Source organism: Hypomesus transpacificus, chromosome 22 (genome assembly GCF_021917145.1).
Source record: "Hypomesus transpacificus isolate Combined female chromosome 22, fHypTra1, whole genome shotgun sequence".
NCBI lineage: Eukaryota > Metazoa > Chordata > Actinopteri > Osmeriformes > Osmeridae > Hypomesus > Hypomesus transpacificus.
In genome coordinates, this window is record NC_061081.1 from 8,145,107 (window position 1) to 8,167,830 (window position 22,724).

Genomic DNA, 22,724 nt, shown 5'->3' on the forward strand with positions numbered 1-22,724 from the left:
TTCTCTCTTTCTCTCTTTCTCACTCCCTTTCTCACTCCCTTTCTCTCTCTCTCTGTCTCTCTCTCTCTCTCCAACTCCCTTTCTCTCTCTCTCTCTCTCTCTCTCTCTCTCTCTCTCTCTCTCTCTCTCTCTCTCTCTCTCTCTCTCTCTCTCTCTCTCTCTCTCTCTCTCTCTCTCTCTCTCTCTCTCTCTCTCGCTCTCTCTCTTTCCAACTCCCTTTCTCTCTCTCTCTCTCTCAATTTTGAGGCATTAAATGAGCTGACCCTCACCAGCAGATAAACAAGGACAGTGCCTTTAGTTTTATATAAAAAAGCCCTCTGACAGCATATCACAAAAACAAGGTATTCCCACCGGTCCCCACTCACACAGCCCCACCAAACCCCTACTAGGGCCACCACAGGGTCAAGGGTTGAGACGATCATGTCAAGAACCAATGGACTCTAACTAACAAACGAGCTAGGAAATCTAAACATGGACTCTTGACTAAAATACTGAAAGCAACAAACTTTGTAACTTTAAAAGTATTTACACACAAAGAGTAGAAGAGTCAGGGTGACAACTAAATCAATCATCCAAAACGAACACAGCCAAGGATCCTGTTGAGGGAATTTCTGAATTTAAAAATATAAACTCAACTTTCGTTACTTTTGAAAAAAGTGTGCATGTTGCATTGATATGCAATCTTTTTTTGATATTCCTTGCCAGAGTTTTCTTTAGTTTTTGCTTAAGTCCCTCACATTAGTCCCTTACAGTAGTTAAAACACGATTAGTCCCCGCCTTGAGGCAGTACCATCCTCCTATATACATTCATGTGTCAAACAGCTTGCCTTTCCATGGCTTCAACCTTATTGGTTGATAGGGAGAGAACAAGGATTCCCATTGGCTGAAAGACATTCTGATTGACAGCCGTGACATTGAGCACAGCAAAAGGGATGGCTGTCATTGTGGGTGGTACTGTAGCTCAGTGGGTAGGGGCCACACACACACACATGCACACGCGTACCCACCCACACACATACACACACACACATACAAACATCCTCCCTTTGTCCTCTGTGGAGCGTTACACCCCCAGTCCCCGGGGAAGGACAGACCTGCTGTGCCATCAAAACCTTACTGGGCTTTTTCTCCCCCTCCCCCCTCCCTCTCCCTACTCCCTCATCCCTAATCTCATCATATCTCACAGTCGTCTTTCCCCTGGTTCCCCCTCTCCTCTCCTCTCAGATCCACAACCTCTGGATTAGAGATACAAACACTGCTCCATTGATCCCAGTCCTGTGACCTTCAAAAAAGTCCTGTCTTTCTGGTGGTTTCCCATTCAGATGTATTAATCCTTTTCTCTTTTTCTCTCTCTTTACCTCATTTTGCCATTCAGACATTATGTTCAAACGTAATTCAGAAATTGTGCAGAGGTAGGAATAAAATGTAGTAGCAGACCGCTTTGAGATATGATGGGAGGTCATTTCAATGGCAAGATGAATCACAGTCTTTTTGCCAAGCAGCTCATATTCATACTGGTCTGATTACATTCAACCAGACCTTTTAGAACACTTCAAGTAATCACCGCCACACTGTCAGTACTTTACAGCGCTACAGGAATCTGTACGTCTGTAAATATCAAATTGAATTGTGTGTTTTGTAGTCTCTAACTGACTGCCCACTGTCCATGTTACTGAATCAATACATGTTCAGGAATAATTCAACTCTTAAATACACCAGTAGCGATTTGTATTACAATAAATCTTCCACTACAAATAGGAAACCAATGAAAATCCATGTTACCAAAATCTAAGAAAATCTATATTATTGTTGGTTACACCATCTTTGATGCCTTGTGTGGCTGTATTTCAGTTGTGTGTCATCTGAACACAGTAACCACTGCAGTATACAGAGGAGACATTACAATAAAAGATGATTTAATCAGTGAAGGGGGTGGGGGAGGGGTACATGATTTACCCAACTTTCTAGAGAAAATAAATCAATCAAAGTGGAGGACATAATTTTCACCTAACTGTGGCCTTTAGTGTTCAATCTTCAGCTCCTGTGTCTGTCAACCTCTTACAGTTGTTATTGTTTCTACTCCTGCTCTGGCCTGTTAATAGCAAGTTATATATCAGAAGACTGCTGAGACAAATGCAAATATAAAATCGGGTTTCAAATATTGGACTACTTTTTCTTCTGTCGAAGAGAAAATCCCAGAAATCGTATAAAAAAAAAACATCACTTCAAACATTCACCAAAGGTCTGTTTCAATTATACAAACCTACAAAAGAGGAAAATACTGACAAATAACTACAGAAATGACAGACAATAAAAAATGCCTTCAACCTTCAGGAAGGTGGGACTTACAACAAGAGAAATTAAATAAATGGTTCTTTAAAGAAAATGTGTATGTTTTTTATTAAATTTTCTAGTAGTTGCAAACAAACTTGGTGTTTTTCTCTGTGCGAGTTGTGTGTTGTCTTAATATTTGAATGTATTTTACTGCAGTGCAAATTTGCCAAAGATATCATATCACTTGATTTCCCTTTCGTTTTTTTTCTTTTGTTTGTTCAAAATTGTGACAAAAAAGTTTGTTTATGAGAACTGGAAATTAACAGTGACTTTGATATGGTTATTTTTATACTTATGTTATTGCTGTTAATATTATTATTAATTTTCTTTTCTGGGTTTACGGTGAAAATGAAATTGCAGTTTATTGGATGCCTCTCCATGCTCCGTGTGTGTTCCCTCAGTCCTCCAGGGTGAGTGTTGTTGGTGAATTATTATGTATGTACTTGTAATGTGAAGCTAACAAGTCATTATTTGTAAATACTGGCCATAATTTTATTGGTTCTTCAGAATAAAAGTAATTTTTTTGAAGTTCAAAGGTTCTGTGTCCGTACTTGCATCTTATGCACGCACACTCCTCTGCACACACACATTTTATGCAGTACTCTATGTAGATTTTAGCAAGTTTGTAGTTTCATATGTAGCACAAGTGGTAGTTTAATGTAGTATGTAATGATCTATCACGTAGTTTGTAGGGCTCTAACATGTATGTAAGGGTCTGGTATGTAGGTCTCGATATTGTAGTATTTAGGGCTCTATAATGTAACATGTTGGTCTACACAGTTAACTACAGAATTATTGGCACCCCTGGCAAAAGTGTATCACCTTTTAGTAATTCAGCTTAATGTCACATTGAAAAATATAACAACAATCCAACCTTCAATTAAAGTTAATTTATTTACTTAAAAAAAAAATCTGTCATCAATAAATATATTTCTATTTTAATTAAACCATGTGTGTCACAATTATTGGCACCTCTACATCTAATGCAGGAGAGCAGTCCTCTTTGAGTTTGTATCCAGTATTGATTTTATAAGTTCCTAATATTAACACTTAAAGTCTAATATTAATGGAACAATGCTTCCGTTATGTACTGTTCATAAGAATTTCTAAGGGTGCAAATAATTGTGGCACACACAATTAGAAGAGTTTTAACCTTTTAAACCTTTTTTTATTTATCTTAGCCAGGGGTATTAATAACTCCAGAGTTGACTGAGGGTCTCTTGTGTGTAAGGCACTCCAATGTGTTATGTTGGTTTCTAGTCTATAGGGCTCTATAATGTAATGTGTAGGGCTTTAGTATGTAGGGCTCTAGTATGTAGGGCTTTAGCATGTAGGGCTCTAGTATGTAGGGCGCTAGTATGTAAGACTCTATAATGTTGTTCACAGTCAGCAGACACATACCCTCCATATCCAGGGCAGCCTATCCAGACCTTCCAGAGAGAGCAGACACAGGTTTCAGCCCAGCCCCAGATCACTATCGCCCTCATGGGTGAAAACTCTCATCTGGTGGCCTAGAGGGGCCTGGGTGAATGGAGCATCACTGCCCCTCCCCCCTCCTCTTCCCCCTCCTCCCCCCTGACCTGGCTGAATGGAGTGTCCCAGCACAGCGCTCTTGGCTGGAGGCCCAGTCCAGGAGGGAGCAGAAACGGGGGAGGGTGATAATGGAACACAAGCACCGACAAGTATACGACATGCCACACACACGGAAAACAGCCAGCACCAAGCTTGAGACACAGACTGCCCCGGTCATGACTTGGGTGTGTGCCCAGGGCCACCCAGGACCGCATGGCAGGGCTGTGTGTGTGTGTGTGTGTGTTTGTGTGTGTGTGTGTGTGTGTGTGTGTGTGTGTGTGTGTGTGTGTGTGTGTGTGTGTGTGTGTGTGTGTGTGTGAGTGAGTGAGTGAGTAAGTGTGTGTATATGTGTGTGTGCTATAATATTTGTGCTTCCCAAACTGGCTTAAGTCCCTATTGTAGGCTTGTCAGTGAAAGACTCAGGTATTCAATACAGCACAGGGGAGTCTCCAGACTGTTCTAGAACATTCCTCACCCTCCTGACCTCAGCAGATCATCCACAAGTCTCAGGGGTCAAGTGTCAAAGTTACTCAGTGAACACAAGAGTTCTGTTTGACACCCCCTTGCCTTCTACCCTCCCTTTACACTCCTCATTCCGTCATTTACCATACACAACTGACTATCCCTCCGCTACCGCCTCCTCTACTGCTCCTTCTTTACCTGTCCTCCTCCTGTGAGGTCTGGGCAGCGACAGACAACAGAGGTAGTTATGGAGGGCAAAAAGCCACACAAATTAACGTCATTCAGCACTGGAGCTTTTTGGCCCTCCAGAGCCCTGGTAGGGAGAGAGTTGCTGGGGATGCTGGGTAATTGGGCCGGCTGATTAGTGAAGAAGAGGAGGAGGAGGAGGAGGAGAAGGACGAAGAGAAATGAAGGAGAGGAGAAGAGAGTAGAAAAAGTGATGTGAGAGCATAAGATTATTTGAGGGTGGGAGAGAAGGAGAGAAGAGAGTGTGAAGATGAGAGAGAGAACGAGCGAGAGAGAAAATCAAGGGAGTTGAAGAACAGTGTACACAGTAATTAGTTTGGTGAAGTATGGAGGAAAGAGCAGCAGTGTGGTGGTGGTTATTGAGGCATCAAAGAAGGTTAAACTACTGGGATCCTTGGAGAGAGTGATGAGAGATGAAGAAAGGAGTGAATGAAGAGATGTTGTGACCTTTTCATGTGTGACCTTTGGTCCTTATAGACTGTATTAACATGCTTCCCAGTGCCCTTTATCACACACACACTCATACACACAGTCTTTCACTACACTCCCATTCATACACTCTCTGTCTGACTCACTTCCTTTCATTGACACACACACCGTTCCAGAGAAGCTCTGCTCAGTGACAGTGTACAGCAGTAATGATGAGAGACATGTGCAGAGAGTTTATATGCTGCGTTACACTCATTACAGCCCCTGGAAGCACATGAGGAGATGTGTGGTTCCACAGCGTTTTCCTCCTTTTCTCTCAGTCCGTCACTCAGGTTCTCTCCCTCTCAGCCGTACTACATGTAACAAATGTCAAATGTCAGCATAGTGTGAGTGTGTGCGTGTGTCTGTGTTACACTACTGACAGCCATAGAAGCAGCTTGTTGAACTAATAGCCTAACTAATGTGTCTACATTTCCTCTCCTCTCTCCCTCCCTCCCTCCCCCCTTCACTTGCTCCCTCCCTCTTCCATCCCACTTTGGTAAAACTGACATCCATGAGCCCAGAAGAAAAAGAGAGAGGGAGGAAAAAAGAGAAGGAGAGTGAGCTGACAGGCGGCAGGGCCTCTTGCCCTCCTGTTCGACTCCTTCTCTCCCTCGCTCAGTCTCTCCCTCGCTCCGTTTCTTCTTCTCTCCCAGAGGGTTTGTCTCCCTGGATCAGCTTATGATGAATGGGGCTGTCTGAGCTAACCTAGCAGAGGCCAATTAGAGGAGGGATGGAGTGAGAAAGAGAGAGAGAGAGAGAGAGAGAGAGAGAGAGAGAGAGAGAGAGAGAGAGAGAGAGAGAGAGAGAGAGAGAGAGAGGGGTGGAGGAAGAAAAACAGAGAGAGAAAGAGAGATGGGTGGAGGGAGGGAGGGAAAAACAGAGACAGAGAGAGAGAGAGAGAGAGAGAGAGAGAGAGAGAGAGAGGAGTTGGAGAAAGAGAATAATGGAAGAAAGGGGAAAGTAGGAAGAAAAATAAAGAAAAGAAAAGGATGGGTAGCGATGATTGAGAGTAGGGCAGTTTATGTGTTCATGCATATTTAGGCCCAGGAAAAATGTGTGTGTGACTGTGCAGGGACTTGTGTGTGTGTCTGCAGGAATGTGTGTGTGATCTGTCAGTTCGGCGAGAGGAGCAGTGTAAGGAGGCCTAAACTCTTAACCTCGTCTGCTACAGCACTGGAAGACATGACAGCACACACACAAACACAACTACCAGGTTCCACCACAACATCAAGTCTCATCCTTATTCTCTTCCTTCTCCCTCTGTGCTCTCCTAAACATCAACTCTTTGTTCATTCTTGCTCTCTTCCTCACCCCCTTGACTTCTCTCAACAACGGAAATACCTCTACATCCCATTTCATTCTACCCCTCGTCCCTGCATCTCTTTCTCCCTCTCGCTCTTTCTCTTCAAGACCTGAAGACATTAAACATTCTGCTTGTCCTCAACAATTAAACAACATGAACTCATATGCTTCAACGCAGAGGGAGAGAGGGAGAGAGGGAGAGAGGGAGAGAGGGAGAGAGGGAGAGAGGGAGAGAGGGAGAGAGGAAGGATGACAGCACAATTAAGTTTTTTAATTCTCTGCTTGAGTGGGCTGGTCCGGTCTTTATGCTAATTAGGATGCTAAGACGATGTCATAAATCTCTATGATTCGCCTTCCTTCTCCCTCCATTACACACAGACACACGCACACACCATTTACTGCTGTCTTTACACATGAAAAGATCTTCCTTTCATACAATTTGTAGTTATCCTCAAACCAGAAACGTGTAATGGTTCCACTGCTCTAAATAGACACTGGTGACCAAGTTGGAAGCCCCAGTGAGGGAGGGAAGTTTTGAAGCGTTATGTGCAACGCACATCATTGTGTAGACTATTTCATTTGAGAAGACACACTCAACATTTGACAATCAGTATGTATGCAAATGTATGTCTGTTAAGACTAACAAAGCACAAACTACCTACTCTCTCTCCCTCCCTTCATCCTTACATGACAGACATATCTAATGATAGTATCTGTAGTCATAGACAGAAAAACAAGAACAATCCACAGATAATTGGGATCCAGAGATGTGTGTGTGTGTGTGTATGACAGAAGCAGGCTTTGTTCTCCAGGACAGGTTTTTCCCTCATTTAGGTTAGAGGGACATCTAGTAACAACCAGTTTAATCAACATTCGTGTTTCCAGTCAATGACTAATGTAACAGCGTTAGCAGCTCTGCTGAGCTCACATCTTGGGCTTGTTTCGAACACCAGCACTCACGTCCATTCTGTTCAATGAATAGACAGACGGCCTTTTACAAATGACTCTAAAGAGTTGTTGAAGAAATAATGTAGTCAGTAACAGTTTTTACTGTTAAGATATAAACAAAGCTGTCCAGATGATGACAATTGATTTCTAAAGTTTTGCATGGGTAAACAAAAGTCCAGAAAAAAATGATTGACTAAAAATAATTTAATGAGGAAATGTAAAAATCAATGTGTTTGTGGATAGAACTTTGAGTCTGGTCAAGTACACACCCACTCCAAATTAAGGAGTGAACTATCAACCCTTTACTGTTATTACTCACGTGCTAAGGTCTCCAGAAATACAATTCAATCTGAAAAGTTAGTAATCTAATCATAGTTTGTAGTATGAGAAGTACATAACAGAATACAATGAAAGTTGTTAAATCAACAGGAAACATTCATTTTTAAACTAAAACATTACTCTTGATATGCAGCCTTCTAAGACAACATCGCTCCCAAACTCGATTTTTGTCCCTTCTCCCTCTGCTCCTCCAGTTTCTCCTGGTGACTGACTTCCCCAACGGAGTTGGAAATGGGGTCCGTTTTATGCAGAGTCAGAGCCAGTATGGTCACTGTTGCCACAACCAAGCCTAGATGAAGCAGGTAGAGAGCCACCTGCAGGCAAGATAGCACCCCAAGCAGACAAAACGTGGCGCTGGCCCAAGGAGCAGCCAGGAGAAGGAGCAGAGAGTAGTAAAGAGAGCTGAGGAGTATGGCGGGGGCAGAGAGGAGGAGTCTGACCATGGTGGAGACCACCCAACTGTAGAGAGACACAGGGGAGAGCAGGAGGGAGGCGGTTTGCTGACTCACAAAGGGGACCTGGGGGGTCAACGAGGGGCAAACAGGAAGTTTGTCAGGTTTCTGCGCCACACATAACCACCATTTTAGTCTTGGTTAGGGGAAAAGGAAGGGTCTTACTTGGTCACAAGCAATTCCATCAACTTCAGATCTCTGTGCTTTGTGAAGCCCTGAGAGGCATACACACAGACACTCATGGTGACAAACACAGCGTATATTGACACACTAGTGACAGCTAAGTACGACTAACACAAAAGTTATTATGGTGCACAAACTCTTCTATTGCTCTCAACTCACAGATGCAGAGGAGAACCAACATGACCAGCAGAAACCGCCTCATCTTCCTCACGGCCTCACCCCTGGCAACACCGCTGGACACACGCCTGGACACACACCAACACACAACACGTTATATACACACACTCATTCACCAATAGACTTCCTTGCCTTTCAATGGCCTACCCTGCAACCATGGTGAACAGAGAAGCTGAACTTCCTCCAAGTGTGGATTTCACCCAAGACAGACAATCACCTGGAGCAATAATTAATCACAGGAATTCGCAAACAAGTTCATGGGACTCACTGTTGGCTGCAGCTACGCTGATTCTCTGTGGCAGAGAAGCTGACTATGGTGAAAGCTGACTATGCCTGGGTTGAGAGTCCACTGGAAATGTTCTCTGTTCTTCAATTTAGTTCATTAATCCTCTTATGGATGTAGGGCTGGGGTACAGTACTAGCCTCTTGCTCTGAGCTTTAGAAGTGTATTGAGCTGTGGGCAGAGACAGTGCTACCCCCTGCTGGTTTGGAGTAAACACTTGACCACTTCTATCACAGCAACACTGAGCTACTGTCCTATTAACCCCTACTACCTGACAGTCTACTTCCTGGACACTGAGGGGGGTTGCTAGTGATGCAGTGTGGATCTGCTAGCCCGAGGGCAGGCTGTTTATCTTCACCTTGTACAAATACCCATATCTCCTCATATGTTAAACCAGTGGTGAGGAAGAGAGAAAGTGTGAGAGGATGGAGAATGTTTCTTTCCCAAACGAGGCAGGTGACAGGTGGCGTCTGCTCCTGCTGCTGCCCCCTACCCCACCCTCAAACACACACATTCCCACACGCACACAGCAATTTACCTACCCCCTTCCTAAGTGACCATTTAACCCCCTCCCCCTTATCTACCCCCCATCTTTCTTCTTCCTCTCCATCATTAAGGTTAAGCTCATATTATTTGTCTCACCCACCCATTCCTCCTCCCCCCCACTAGGGAACCAAGGAGAGTCTGACTCTCAAACACACGCCCACTCACTCCCACCAGGCACACTATTGTAGCTAAATGTCATTAGCATTTATGCTATTAGCTACAGTCATTATATGGACCTCACACAGAGCCAATTAGCATGATGTGCTAACTAGCCAGTTCACATCATAACAATCACTTTGTTATAGCCTTTCTACCATAACAATGATCACAGGTTCATAAAACATTTGTTTGGACCAAAAGAATCAAGTAAATAGAATGAAAATACTTATTTAAATTTTATTTCATTTGGACTTTTATGAAACTGTCAGTTCATGAAACCTATACATAGCTCAGTGGAAACTGAATTATTAATTTTCCTAAATGTACAACACATTATCAATAAAAAAGAGAAACTACAACAGACATAGAAACACTGTACATCCACAGCACGGTAACATACATGATAGGAAAATATCACTTATGTACACATTTAAAAAACATAAAGACAGTAAACGAGTCCTACTTTCTGTCCAATGTTAGTCATGTGAAGCGTCAGGGGGGTGGGGGGGGGATGTGGTTCTATTAGATTGGTATGTTTGTCTAGAGAACACTGATGTGCACATCCATGCATTCGAGAATGACCCAAGAGCAGGAGCAGCCGGAGGCGGGCTCAGGTCAGATGCTGGAGCTAGACAGGATGTCCTCCACCAGGTGCTTGTAGACCCAGGCGTCTCCCTTCAGCCTCTGGCGTCTGACGCCCACCACCTCAGGACGCTGCAGCAGACACACCTCCAGCTCAAACGCCATGGTAACCTTCCCAAAGTCCCCCTGGGTGCGGCACTTCAGAGTGTACCTGAGGCGGGGAGAGACGGTCAGTCAGCATTGCTCATGATCCAAGAGATTTGTCAGGGAGAACATTCAAGAAACGACAGCTTTGAATCCAAGAGTGAGTGTGTGTGTGTGTGTGTGTGTCCGGTGAGTGAGTGTGCGTGTGAGTGAGTGAGTGACCATCTGTGAGCAAGTGTGTGTGCGCGTCTCTCACCCTTTCTGGGTGAAGTCGACGTGTTTTTCAGGCAGGATGGTGAGGATGTTGTTGAGCACCTGGTCAGGGTTGGTTTGGCTGGTCAGGGTCACGTTGTACTGGGCCTGGGGGACAGATGGAGGTTCAGGCGTCTGACCCTCACTTTGTGGTTGTGTTTAGAGAATCAAATCTCCTTTTTGAGTTATCTTGTAGCATCTAAATATGGACTTGCATGTGCACCTTGATCTTGCGCGGGCCGTCGCGGAGCGCACGTCTCTTGCTGGGCGTGAGCATGGTGATGACCTTGTCCAGACCTCTCTCCAGGCTGCCAAACACCCTCCCTCCCCGTCTCTTCTGACCGCTGTCCCCCTGGGACCCTGCCATGTCCAGGGACCGGGACCTATGGCGGGACACATTGACCTTTGACTTGCCTGACCAACGTACACCATCCGGTGTCACAATTGGAACTCTTCTTTCTTTGTCATCCATGACACCCTTCCTTTCTCTCCACCCCCCTCACCTGCGTTCAGGGCTGAAGACTAGTATTTCCAGGTCTCCTGGCTCCTTGGTCTCTTCTCCTCTCTTCCTGGACTGGTCCTTAGCATTGTCCCCTCCTGAAACACACACACACACACACACACGGTTTAGTGCCGAGAACACATGTCATTACACACCACACGGGACAGCGTGCAGGGAAAGAGACAGCTACACCTGTCACAGCACACGCCTAGGGAGTCTGTGTGTGTGTGGACAAGGCTGTCAAACGGTGCCTGCCTGTATAGCTGTGTTACAGGGAGACCACAGTAGTGAAGCATGTTCTACAGAGAGAACGTTAGGAAGACAAAAGAATTACCAGCACAAGGCCGTTTCCACTTTCATGTTCAGCCTTATTACACGGACACATGTTTACCAATACAGCTAATGGTACTATTAGCATCTGTTCTTAACAAGCCTTTGTAATACCTCGAGCTTAATGCCAGAACTGTTAATAGGAAAACTCCATTGGTTTGACAATGTCAATTAGACATGCACACACACGCACCCAAAGTGGTGTAATGACAGCTGAATCAGAGAAATACATTTACATTTACATTTAGTCATTTAGCAGACGCTCTTATCCAGAGCGACTTACAGTAAGTACAGGGACATTCTCCCCGAGGCAAGTAGGGTGAAGTGCCTTGCCCAAGGACACAACGTCATGTGCACCGACCGGGAATCGAACTGGCAACCTTCAGATTACTAGCCCAACTCCCTCACCGCTCAGCCACCTGACTCCCTAGCCACCCCTAAATACGAGTGGCTTTGGGAGGGATCACACCCAGGCCAACGCAGGTTATGACAGAATACTATTTACTTGCAAATGTGTGGCGTGTGGATATGCCATTTCTGATTATAAAAGTGCTGGAAAATGAGTGTGTGTGTTGGCTGGAGAGGGCAGTGGACTAATCTATAATGGAACAGGTGGAGGGTACTCAACAGAAAACATCCATATACAACTAGACAAGTCAGTGTGCTCATACCTTTGGGTGTGTCTACTGTGGTCTTCGCACCAATGTTGTTGTTATTGGAAGTGGGCGTGTTCAGGATATTCTTATTGGGCCGCCCAATCTTCTTATTGGTCGCTGGTGTCCGCGGGGCGGGCTGTGCAAACATTTCTGCATCCTTATTGGTAACCACAGCGACGTTCTCTTTGTTTTCATTGGTCTGCTCCCGCCGGCGATGCGGCGTGATTTGAGCTTTCTCCGGGGTCCGTCCATGACCCCGCCTCTTGTCCGCCGCAGGATAGACCTCTCTCTGTGAGGGCACAAACACACGCACGTGACAAGCTCGGATGGGAACTCATCATCCTGTTGTTCAAGACACATTCAATTATGCACACATACACCAGAGACACTTTTACATTGTCATCTATCAAGCCATGCTGACCATGTCTGGATTGTCTGTGTCTCGACCTCTGACCCCATGGGGTGTGAGAGCCATCCAGGGACAGTCATCGTCATAGTAACAGTTGTCAATGCAGTCCACGGAGCCCTGGTCCTCATCGTCACTGAAGTGGAGCATATTCTGAGACTGGAGGGAGGGGGAGAGAGAAAGGGGGAGAGAGAGAGAGAGAGGGAGATCAGGAAGAAACAGATAGGATCAAAAGGATGTTAAGAGAGAAATGGATAGACAGTGAGAAAGAGGGCCAGAGAGATCTAGCCAGCGTGCCATTCAGGCGGTAGGTGCATGTGCCCGTGTGTGTGCCTACCTGCAGGCCTTGGGGCGGGGGGGAGCAGGAAGAGACCTCAGTCAGAGGGGGTGGGGGCCGCAGGCGGATGGGCTTGCCTCTCTGCTTCTTAGACTGCAGCAGCAGGTAGGTGGCTGTGGTCTGGTCATATGCCCACTACCCCCACCACAACAACATCAATAAACTACAGCTCATCTAGAACTTTGGGGATTTTTCCACAAGAAGGTAACGTGTAGCCGGACAAACAGACCAAGAAGACACACACACACACCTCTTTGACCAGCTTGGTGGTACTTTGTCTGGATCTCTTCATGTTGACAGCCATCTCAGTGATGCAGTCCTCATCTATGTGACCCAGCTGGACCGAGACAAACCCACAGCACTCATACATGGTGGCTTATACACGTGCATGTGTTGTGATGTTCATATGCATGAGTGTGTGTGTGTGTGTGTGTGTACCGGCAGCTTGCTGTGCCACTCCACAGGACTGCCATAGCCAGCCACCATCCAGGGATGATTCAGAAGCACATGCACTGTCACACGCCTCCTGGGCTCCACCTAGTGGACAGACACAGCAACAGCATGTTAGAAACCTCCAGCAGTCCAAACCCAGGAAGAGCAGAGAAAGCTTTACCATTAGAAACCAACTACTAGAAGAATGGGGACGGGTACATAAGAACAAGATGGAGAGGGGGAGATATTCAGGGAGAGGGGAGGAGAGAGGGGGCAAACAGAAAGGTGGGATTAAGATGAGGAGTGTACCTGCATCATCTGATTGAGTAACTGAATGCTGCCTGGAGACAGCCAATGAGGGTTGTCAAATTTACCTCTCTGCAAGAACCACAGGGGAAGTCAGGAGTACAGACACACACCTACATACAATAACACACATATGTGGTGGATGGGAGGAATAAAACCCACAGACTTACAGTGATTTTCCTGTAGAGGACCATACAGTTGTCATCATCAAAAGGTAGGTAGCCACACAGCAGAGCAAACAGCAGGACCCCCATACTCCACACATCAGCCTGCACAGACCAGACATGAACTACATACAAAGTATCTCTCACACACACACACACACACACACACACACACACACACACACACACACACACACACGTTCACTCCCACACTCGCGGGGCCTTACCTCTGAGCCGATGTAGGCCTTCCCCTGGATGAGCTCTGGGGCAGCGTAGGCTGGACTCCCACAGCACGTCGTCAGCTCGTAGCCCAGGCCTCCCTAGCACACACAGCTCATTCAGTACATGAGACCCACTGAAGGGAACCATACAATGAACTGTTATGATTTCATAACAATCAAAATAAAACAGCCAAACACACAGCATACCTTAGGTTTGGCACAGAGTCCAAAGTCTATGAGTTTCAGGTTGTGGTTCTCATCTATCAGGAGGTTCTCCTGAAATTCAGGAAGAGAACCGTGTCAGAATACCACCCTTTTACCACTTTCCTCAAACTGAAACTGTCATAGATCAAACACAGACCGGTTTGAGGTCCCTGTGTGCGTAGCCCTGGCTGTGGACGTAGGCCAGCGCTGAGACAATCTGCCTGAAGAACACTCTGGTCTCGTCTTCTGACAAGCGGTCCTTAGCTATGATGTAGTCAAACAGCTCCCCGCCAGGACAGTACTGTAAGGACAGAGGGATGAGAAGGGGGATGGAGGGGAGGCATGGATGGAGAGCCCATTTTGAAAGTGTCGGAAACGCTTTTTGAAAGATTATTTCACATGTATCAAATCAAATGTATTTTTTATGGCCCTTTATTTACAAGCAATTTCACAGAGGGCTTTACATACGCCCATAAAACTGCCCCTCAACCAACCTAAACCCTCAATGAAGCCAAGGGAAACAACTCCCAGATAAACTAATTTGAGAGAAAATGGAAGCAACCTTGGGAGGAAGAATTCAGTGAGGGATCCCCTCCTCACTATTACACAAATGAGTGTGTTTGGGTGTGTCTCACCTCGAGCACCATGTAGATCCTGGAGGAAGTCTCAATGACGTGGAAGAGACGACAGACATGCTGGTGACTGAGGTTCTTCATGGCCTCTATCTCCAACTTGACACGAGGGAGGTCCTCCTGAGCGGGAGGAGATCACATCACAAATATTCATCAAACCAATGACATTAAGAGCAGTCCAAAATCGTCCTCATCATTAGGATCACCAAGAAGACTCACCCCTAAGTCTTTTTTGTTCATGATCTTGATGGCCACTTTTTCCCCCGTCAAAATGTGACGGCCCAGTTTGACTTTAGCAAAGCCTCCTAGGAAAGACCGTTGAACAGAACACAGATCAAATACAAACACACACTTCTGTGCCCATACGTGTTTTCCATTTCTACATTATTTACACACAGACTAATACTAACAAACTGACACACACATCCATACGTAGCCTAAGTATGTTAGCTATCTACTGTACCTGAGCCGATAGTCTCGTACACCTCATAGTACTTGAGGAGCTCCGCTGCATTCTCTATGGTGGGCATCTCTCCGTAGACCTGAGTCAATAAACATAAGATACAGTTCAATCTACTTGCAAACTATCGTTTGCTGCATCAATACTTTTTAAATTGTCAATCTAAGTTTGATCGATGGTCCTAGATAATTACGTGCCATTGATTCAGTAAAGGAAAAATCGCCCATTCTGTCATGAATGGCTACAGTAGCTTGTTGCTAGCAAACTAACGTGCTGGTATCTATCTGGTAAATATAATTAATTGCATGGTAAACTATCACACAACGACACTGTAACTTACCTTAATATTATATTAAACTTCCGCGACAAGCGTTAGCAACGGGAGACATATGCTTCGTGAAACTAAAATAACTAAGACTGTTTGTTGCCAAAATTTGAATTTCCCACTTAGTGACGGAATTTCCTGCTTCCGGTTTCTGGGGGCGTTGTGTGCCTCTTCTATAAATTTGCAGTATTGAATAGCCCACTCACAATGGTGATTAAATAAAAATGTTGAAGTTAAACCCGAGGTCATGCGCTGAAATTCAACAATTTACGCTCAGTAGTTGCCTTGTAGAAAACCAACATTTCTAGTTTGTTGTGATCTGATGCTCACTTTTTGAACTTTCAGATTTTGTGGCTGGTGGAAGAATGACCAGGGGTGTATGTTTAAGTGAAGGAGTGTGCGTCCTCATCTGCTTTAAGCCTGTCATTATGTATAAGGTCAGACGTCAGGGAGGCAACTAGTAGTTTAGGACAAACCCAGGGCTCTCTTCATCACCTGACCATATAATCAAAAACTCTCTCTGTTACTCTGGTCGCTCTGGATAAGAGCGTCTGCTAAATGAGTAAATGTTACTGTAGGCTAGTTGGTTGTGTTTTTTTTGTAGTTTTTTTACACAATATAAACTTTCTCAAGGCCATTCTTTTCGTACTTTCGTACTTTTCGTACTTTTCGTTTTAGCCATTCATCATCAATCATTGCTAAAACATCAGTAACTTATGTCTTAGAGGGATGAGCATAGAAGCTAACGTGCCATGGACGTAAAGCATCTTCTCCTCTGTCATTGGAGGACATCACAAGAAAGAAGAAAAACACTTGACCAAATTATAGTTGTCTAACCAATACAACCAAAAACAGAGAGGCCCAGTGGTTTCAAACTGTTCGTTGAGTGCATAATACGTATGTAACAATGTTTACATTCCACACACACTTCCTCAGGTATGCTTGATCAGTCAGCTTCTCTCAGTACTGCAGCTAACTGCCATTCTAGAACACTGTGCTAAGGTTCCAGAACGCTGCTTTTGATTGATGGATCAAGTGTTTATCTGGAGTTTCTCATGGTCGTTGGGGAAGCACTGTGTTGTTAGGGAGATAACTAGTCATTAAGGGAACTCCAGGTGTTGTCTTGGTGGCTGGACCCTTCAGTTAGTTGTAGGGGCAGCTGGCGTGGACGAGGCACATTGACATCAAACAGCCTTGCAGCTGGAGCACAGGACAGGGGGAGGAAGGGGTGAGAAGGAGAGAGGGAAGGAGGGATGTGGAGGAGATGATAGGATGAGAAGGAGTGAAGGGGAATGGAACAAGAGAGAAAGGGAGGTCAGAGGAAGGGAGAGAGAGAAAAAAAGTGAGAGTAACGGTGGTGTGTGCTCTACAGACAATGTGTGTTCCCTTCTTTAACATTCTATTCCACCCTCGCCCCCCTTACCTGTACAACACCCCTCTCTCACAAATACACAGTCCTCCTCTGTTCTGTGCATGTCTATCTCCTTCTCTCAGTCTCTCCATGGCTGGCTTGCGGCAGCAGCAGCCCATGCTCGCAGGGTTGGGTCTCCTCCAGCTCACCCTCTCAGTGTTCCTCCTCTTCCCTCCTTCGGATGCTCTCCCTGGGGACACCAAGAGGAGCAGCTCTACTTCTGTGGAGGTAAGGAAGACTCAGCGTCATTCAGGACCATCAAAGCTACAGGTCAGGAAATTGTGGCCTCCCAGTGCCGTGTGTCGTAGAACATATATGACATGAACGTACAGTTAGTATATATCTGCAGGATGTGAGATACTGTACAATAAGGGCAAAATGTTCGAAATGATGTGTAGCTGTGACATTGTAGAGTGCTTTTGAAATGGATTGTATTAGATTGATTTCATATTTTACATGACATGTGGTCATATGTGGCCCGCATTGGGAAAATGTATTAATTATATAGCATATTTTAACTGAAAATAGCAGTTTGTCTTGTGTTGAGGTGCGGCACAGAGTTTTTAAGTTGTTTCTGTACATCTCAGATCCTTATCTCTGGGTCAGTAAAACACAGAGGCAAGAGAAAGAAACAGAGAAGAAAGAGAGGAGAAAGACAGAGAAGAAACTAATCAGCTGGTTTACGTAACACACATCAACCGAGCAACAAAAGAGAAAAACATTTACATTTTATAGCCTACTGTTAGACTGAAGTTGAAGAATCATAAGAGGAAAGAGGTCTTGTGAGTGTATGAAACGTGTGTGTTTAGGTAGTGAGAGGGCTCTTCTCCCGAGCCATCCTCAGTCTTGGTTACCACAAGATCCTGGAGATCCCTGTTGGAGCGCAGAACATCACCATACGAGAAACCATCAAGAGCAGGAACTATCTAGGTACCACACTCACACACACATACACACATAAGCACACACCTTTGTGATTGTCAGGTGGGTGAACACTCACTGTATGTTGTCTCCCAGCTCTGGGGACTGGAAGCGGTGTTTCCATCATCAATGGTAACTGGGCCATCAACAAACCAGGTGTTTACCTTGCTGCGGGAACCAGGCTGACATATCGACGGCCAAATGAGGTCCGCTCCCGCACTGGCGAGTCCATTACTGCACCGGGACCAATAACGGAAGAGCTACATCTATATGTGAGACACACACATGCGTCTACATTTTGGCCATGGTGCAGATTGTGCAGTAAGATAGCTACTCTTATTAACTTATTGAAACTGCTGCCATTGTTTCAGGTAATATACCAGAAGCCTGGCCCCAGTGTGTATTACGAATACAGTCTTCTGCCTCCCAATACACACACCAGTCCCCAGCCTGATACACTTCCTGACATCGTTTCCCTGGGTGAGTATACATATAAATATACACTATTAATCTAAATAAGCGTAATTACGTTTTTAACCCTTCCACTTATTCACTCTCCTCTTTCCTCTGTATTTTGCTTTTGGATTCAATTATTTATACTCTCTGGCTCTGACATAACTTCCTCTGGCCCTGACATCACTACACCTTTCTCCTCTTTCATTTTTGGCCCCTGACACCCCTTCACCTCTATTCCCCCCAGTTGAGACTATTGGCCCCTCCCACAATGATACTTCTGGTCTCTCCCAACATTACACTAAAAGTCCCTCACATAATAGCACAGATAGCCTCTCCTACAGTAGCACAGATAGCCCTTCCCATACAGACACTATTCCTTCCCACAATAACAATGACAGCCTTTCCAATGTAAGCATAATCCCCTCCCACATATACACCGTTAGCCCCTCCCACACAGCCACAGTTAACCCCTCCCATACAGACACTGAAAGCCCCTCCCACACAGTACCTGTCAGCCCCTCCTATTCAGACACAGATAGCCCCTCCTACACTGCTAGTCCCTCCTATTTAGACACAGATAGCCCCTCCTACACTGCTAGCCCCTCCTATTCAGACACAGATAGGCCCTCCTACACAGTCACTGCTAGCCCCTCCTATTCAGACACAGATAGCCCCTCCGACACATACACTCTTAGCCCCTCCGACACATACACTGTTAGCCCCTCCCACACATACACTGATAGCCCCTCCTACTCAGAGATAGATAGCCCCTCCCATACAGATATTGTTACCTCCTCCCACACAATCACTGATTTCTCCACTTACCCAGAAACTGTTAGTCCCTCCTACCCATACACTAGCCTCTTTCACGATTATAATTCTAGCCCCTCCTACACAGACACTGTTAGCCCCTCCTACACAGACACTGTTAGCCCCTCCTACACAGACACTGCTAGCCCCTCCTACACAGACACTGTTAGCCCCTCCTACATAAACACTGTTAGCCCCTCCTACACAGACACTGTTAGCCCCTCCTACATAGACACTGTTAGCCCCTCCTACACAGACACTGCTAGCCCCTCCTACATAGACACTGTTAGCCCCTCCTACACAGACACTGTTAGCCCCTCCTACACAGACACTGCTAGCCCCTCCTACACAGACACTGTTAGCCCCTCCTACACAGACACTGTTAGCCCCTCCTACATAGACACTGTTAGCCCCTCCTACACAGACACTGTTAGCCCCTCCTACATAGACACTGTTAGCCCCTCCTACCCAGACACTGTTAGCCCCTCCTTCATAGACACTGTTCGCCCCTCCTACACAGACACTGTTAGCCTCTCCTACATAGACACTGTTAGCCCCTCCTACACAGACACTGTTAGCCCCTCCCACACAGACGCTGACTTATCTGCTTACCGAGACACTGATAGCCCCTCCCATACAGTTGTTCCCTCTAACAAGGACTCCATTGGACAGAACCTCATAAGGAATGACATTCTCAATGAGCAGGAGCATACCAACCAGGTGCCCTCTCACCCCTTTGTGAGCCCTGACTCCTGGAGCAGCTACATCTGGACCAGCACCGGCCACACACCCTGCACCACCACCTGTGGCACCGGTGAGCCTCTTTAGAAATGTTTCCTCACACTCAAAGCTCCAACACACACATGAATGACTTGACACACATGAATCCTTGGCATGTAATGATAACCAGATGAGTCCAGGTGATGGTGTTTAGAGGTATATGACTGGACACTGAAGGCATGTCCTCAATGTGTGTCAGGCAGGCGCCAGGCGTTGTGGAGGTGTACGGAGAGGAAGACCCAGACCACAGTAGCAAGTGACCTCTGTGGCCCCGCCCTTCCTCCTCTAAACCATGAAGAGGACTGCAACACCCAACCCTGTCCGGCATTGTGAGAAACCACCCACACGCATGCACATACACACACACACGTTTGTTTTACTAACCTAGTGAAGACTGACAATTTAACCCCTCTACAAACTACAAGTAGCGCAAGTTGTGGGGCTCAAGAAACTGTTCCCACAAGGTCTTCTTCTTAGATCCTTGTTAGATCCTTGTGGGGACTGCACACACACATACACAGTTAGATTAGAATCATATGTTGGTGTTAATCTCTGATAACATAGAAGAAGGTAACTTCTTGTAAGACCTCTATGTGATTTGATCAAAGCTGGGACTTTGGGGAGTGGTCAGAGTGCAGCAAAAGGTGTGGCCCAGGAGTCCAGCACCGGCAGGTCCACTGTCGCCAGGTGACCAATAACAACAGCAACGGAACGGTGAGAGTGGTTACTGTGGGTACAGACCTGTGCGAAGATGATGTCACTGCTATGCCAGCGACATCACAGCCATGCCAACTGAAGGTCTGCAGCCAATGGCAGTTACGTTCTGATTGGAGTCCGGTGAGCCTGACATACTGATAATACTACCATAGTATTACTGCAGTATCATTACTTTTACTCTGGTATCATACTTCATAACTTTTAATACAGAGTTAAAACAGTTATCTTTGGAAAGAAAAAAACTATGAATGCAATATTTTATGACTACAAAACCCTCTCACTATTTGTACCAACTGTCCCTCCAGTGCTCTGTGCCGTGTGGGGTTGGGCAGCGCAGCAGGGAGGTGGTGTGTGTGGGCGGCACGGGACTCGTGGAGGAGGACCAGGAGTGTAACCTGGCCCTGAAGCCAGACCACCTCCACAACTGTGACATGGGAGCCTGCGCACGCAGCTGGTACACCTCGCTCTGGAGTCAGCGGGTAGGCTGGGTGGGCAGGGTGGGGTAGGCTGGGTGGGCGGGGTGGGGTAGGCTGGGTGGGCAGGGTGCGGTAGGTGGGGTGGGCTGGGTGGGCGGGGTGCGGTAGGTGGGGTGGGCTGGGTGGGCAGGGTGGGGTGGGCAGGGTGGGGTAGGCTGGGTGGGCTGGGTGGGGTAGGCTGGGTGGGCAGGGTGGGGTAGGCTGGGTGGGCTGGGTGGGGTAGGCTGGGTGGGCAGGGTGGGGTAGGCTGGGTGGGCTGGGTGGGGTAGGCTGGGTGGGCAGGGTGGGGTAGGCGGGGTGGGTTGGGTGGGCGGGGCGGGAGGGAAGTTCATGGTTGTGTTATGTATTGTGTGTGTGTGCATGTGTACATGTGTCATCTCTGTATCATGTCAGTGTTCTGCAGAGTGTGGCAAGGGCAAACGCACCCGAGCGTCCGTGTGTCTTGTCGATCACGTGACCAACCTCCGATTGGGCGGCTGTGAAGGGGAGCGACCACAGGAAGTGACATCATGTGATGCCGGGCCATGTCGCCAACAAGTGGAGTGGTACGCAGGACCCTGGGGACAGGTGTGCCACAGAACCCACCACATCCAACATGTCACATAACACACAGAACACGCACCATGTGATACCTTACCATGTCTGTATACTAAAGCTTAATTCATGCTGAATACATCACATGCGATTACAAAAAGAGCAGTTAATTGCGGGTGTCCCAGTGTTCTGCAGAATGTGGAAATGGAACGCAGACCAGAGGCGTGGCATGTCTCCTTAGAGACGAGGGTCGCCTACAGGCTGTTGACCAATCCAAATGTTTCCACTTGCCTCAGCCAATCAGCTCACAGCCCTGCCAGCTGAAGCTGTGTGGCATGCAGTGGTACATGACAGAATGGAGCGCGGTGAGAATGCATGCACTTCTCCTTCCTTCTCTTTCTCCATTCATCCATCCACATATCATCTGAACAAGCCAGGGCATGCATAACCCATGCGTGCATCTCTCACAACTCCTTCTAAGCATACAGGTCAGCATTTTTATTTTGTCCCCCTGGCTCCCCCTAGTGTTCACGCTCCTGTGAGGGCGGTTACCGCGTGCGTGAGGTGCGCTGCCTTGCCGACAACATGGCCCCTAGCGATCTCTGTGACCCCAGCCTGACCCCGGAGAGCAGCGCGGAGTGCAACCCCCAGCCCTGTGTAACAGACGCCAGTAAGACATCACAACACTCATGGCAGGGAGATTGATTTTCAAAATGAAACACATAACTGAATGACTTTTCCCCTTCCACGTCCATTCTCCCCCTGCCGCTCTCCACTCCTCTCCAGGCTTGTCGTGCCGGGACCAGTATGATAACTGTGTGGTGGTGGTGCAGGCCAGGCTGTGTGTGTACCCCTACTACAGGACTGCCTGCTGCACTTCCTGTTCACGTGTGACAAACAAACACCCCTACCCATACCTGAAGACTCACCGCCGCAGACACACACTCCAACACACACCTGAGAACTCCGCAGATGATGGCACTTCAGAATAGAGACACACCATTGTGAATGTTCCTACAAAAGAGGAGTTACGATAGGGAAAGTCTGCTTGTAACACTTATCTGAATGCATGTACCATCTGTTACACACTGTTGAAACCTTGGTATTCTTTGAAATTGTCTTCTTGAGATTATTTTTTCTAAATAAAGGCATACAGGTTTAGGGGTATTTGTGGCGTTGTTTTTTATTAAAA

At 46.5% G+C, this 22,724-nt stretch overlaps 2 protein-coding genes across 2 annotated transcripts; one reads left to right on the forward strand and one right to left on the reverse strand.

Moving 5' to 3' along the window:
* Positions 1-9,691: 9,691 nt before the first annotated feature.
* Positions 9,692-15,567, reverse strand: melk (maternal embryonic leucine zipper kinase). The gene is made up of 18 exons (XM_047045068.1): positions 15,443-15,567; positions 15,106-15,184; positions 14,862-14,947; positions 14,646-14,762; positions 14,168-14,311; positions 14,014-14,082; positions 13,813-13,905; positions 13,592-13,690; positions 13,425-13,493; positions 13,122-13,220; positions 12,934-13,020; positions 12,684-12,818; positions 12,362-12,505; positions 11,956-12,229; positions 10,956-11,049; positions 10,676-10,835; positions 10,457-10,560; positions 9,692-10,267 (listed from the first exon to the last, which is right to left on the reverse strand). The coding sequence occupies exons 2-18, from the start codon at positions 15,170-15,172 to the stop codon at positions 10,090-10,092; spliced, it is 2,019 nt and encodes a 672-aa protein (XP_046901024.1). The 5' UTR covers positions 15,173-15,184; positions 15,443-15,567; the 3' UTR covers positions 9,692-10,089.
* Positions 15,568-18,606: 3,039 nt separating this feature from the next.
* LOC124484376 (thrombospondin type-1 domain-containing protein 4-like) lies at positions 18,607-22,568 on the forward strand. The gene is made up of 9 exons (XM_047045276.1): positions 18,607-18,623; positions 19,100-19,839; positions 20,005-20,134; positions 20,414-20,642; positions 20,828-21,001; positions 21,392-21,565; positions 21,718-21,897; positions 22,058-22,202; positions 22,319-22,568. The coding sequence occupies exons 1-9, from the start codon at positions 18,607-18,609 to the stop codon at positions 22,522-22,524; spliced, it is 1,995 nt and encodes a 664-aa protein (XP_046901232.1). The 3' UTR covers positions 22,525-22,568.
* Positions 22,569-22,724: the final 156 nt, after the last annotated feature.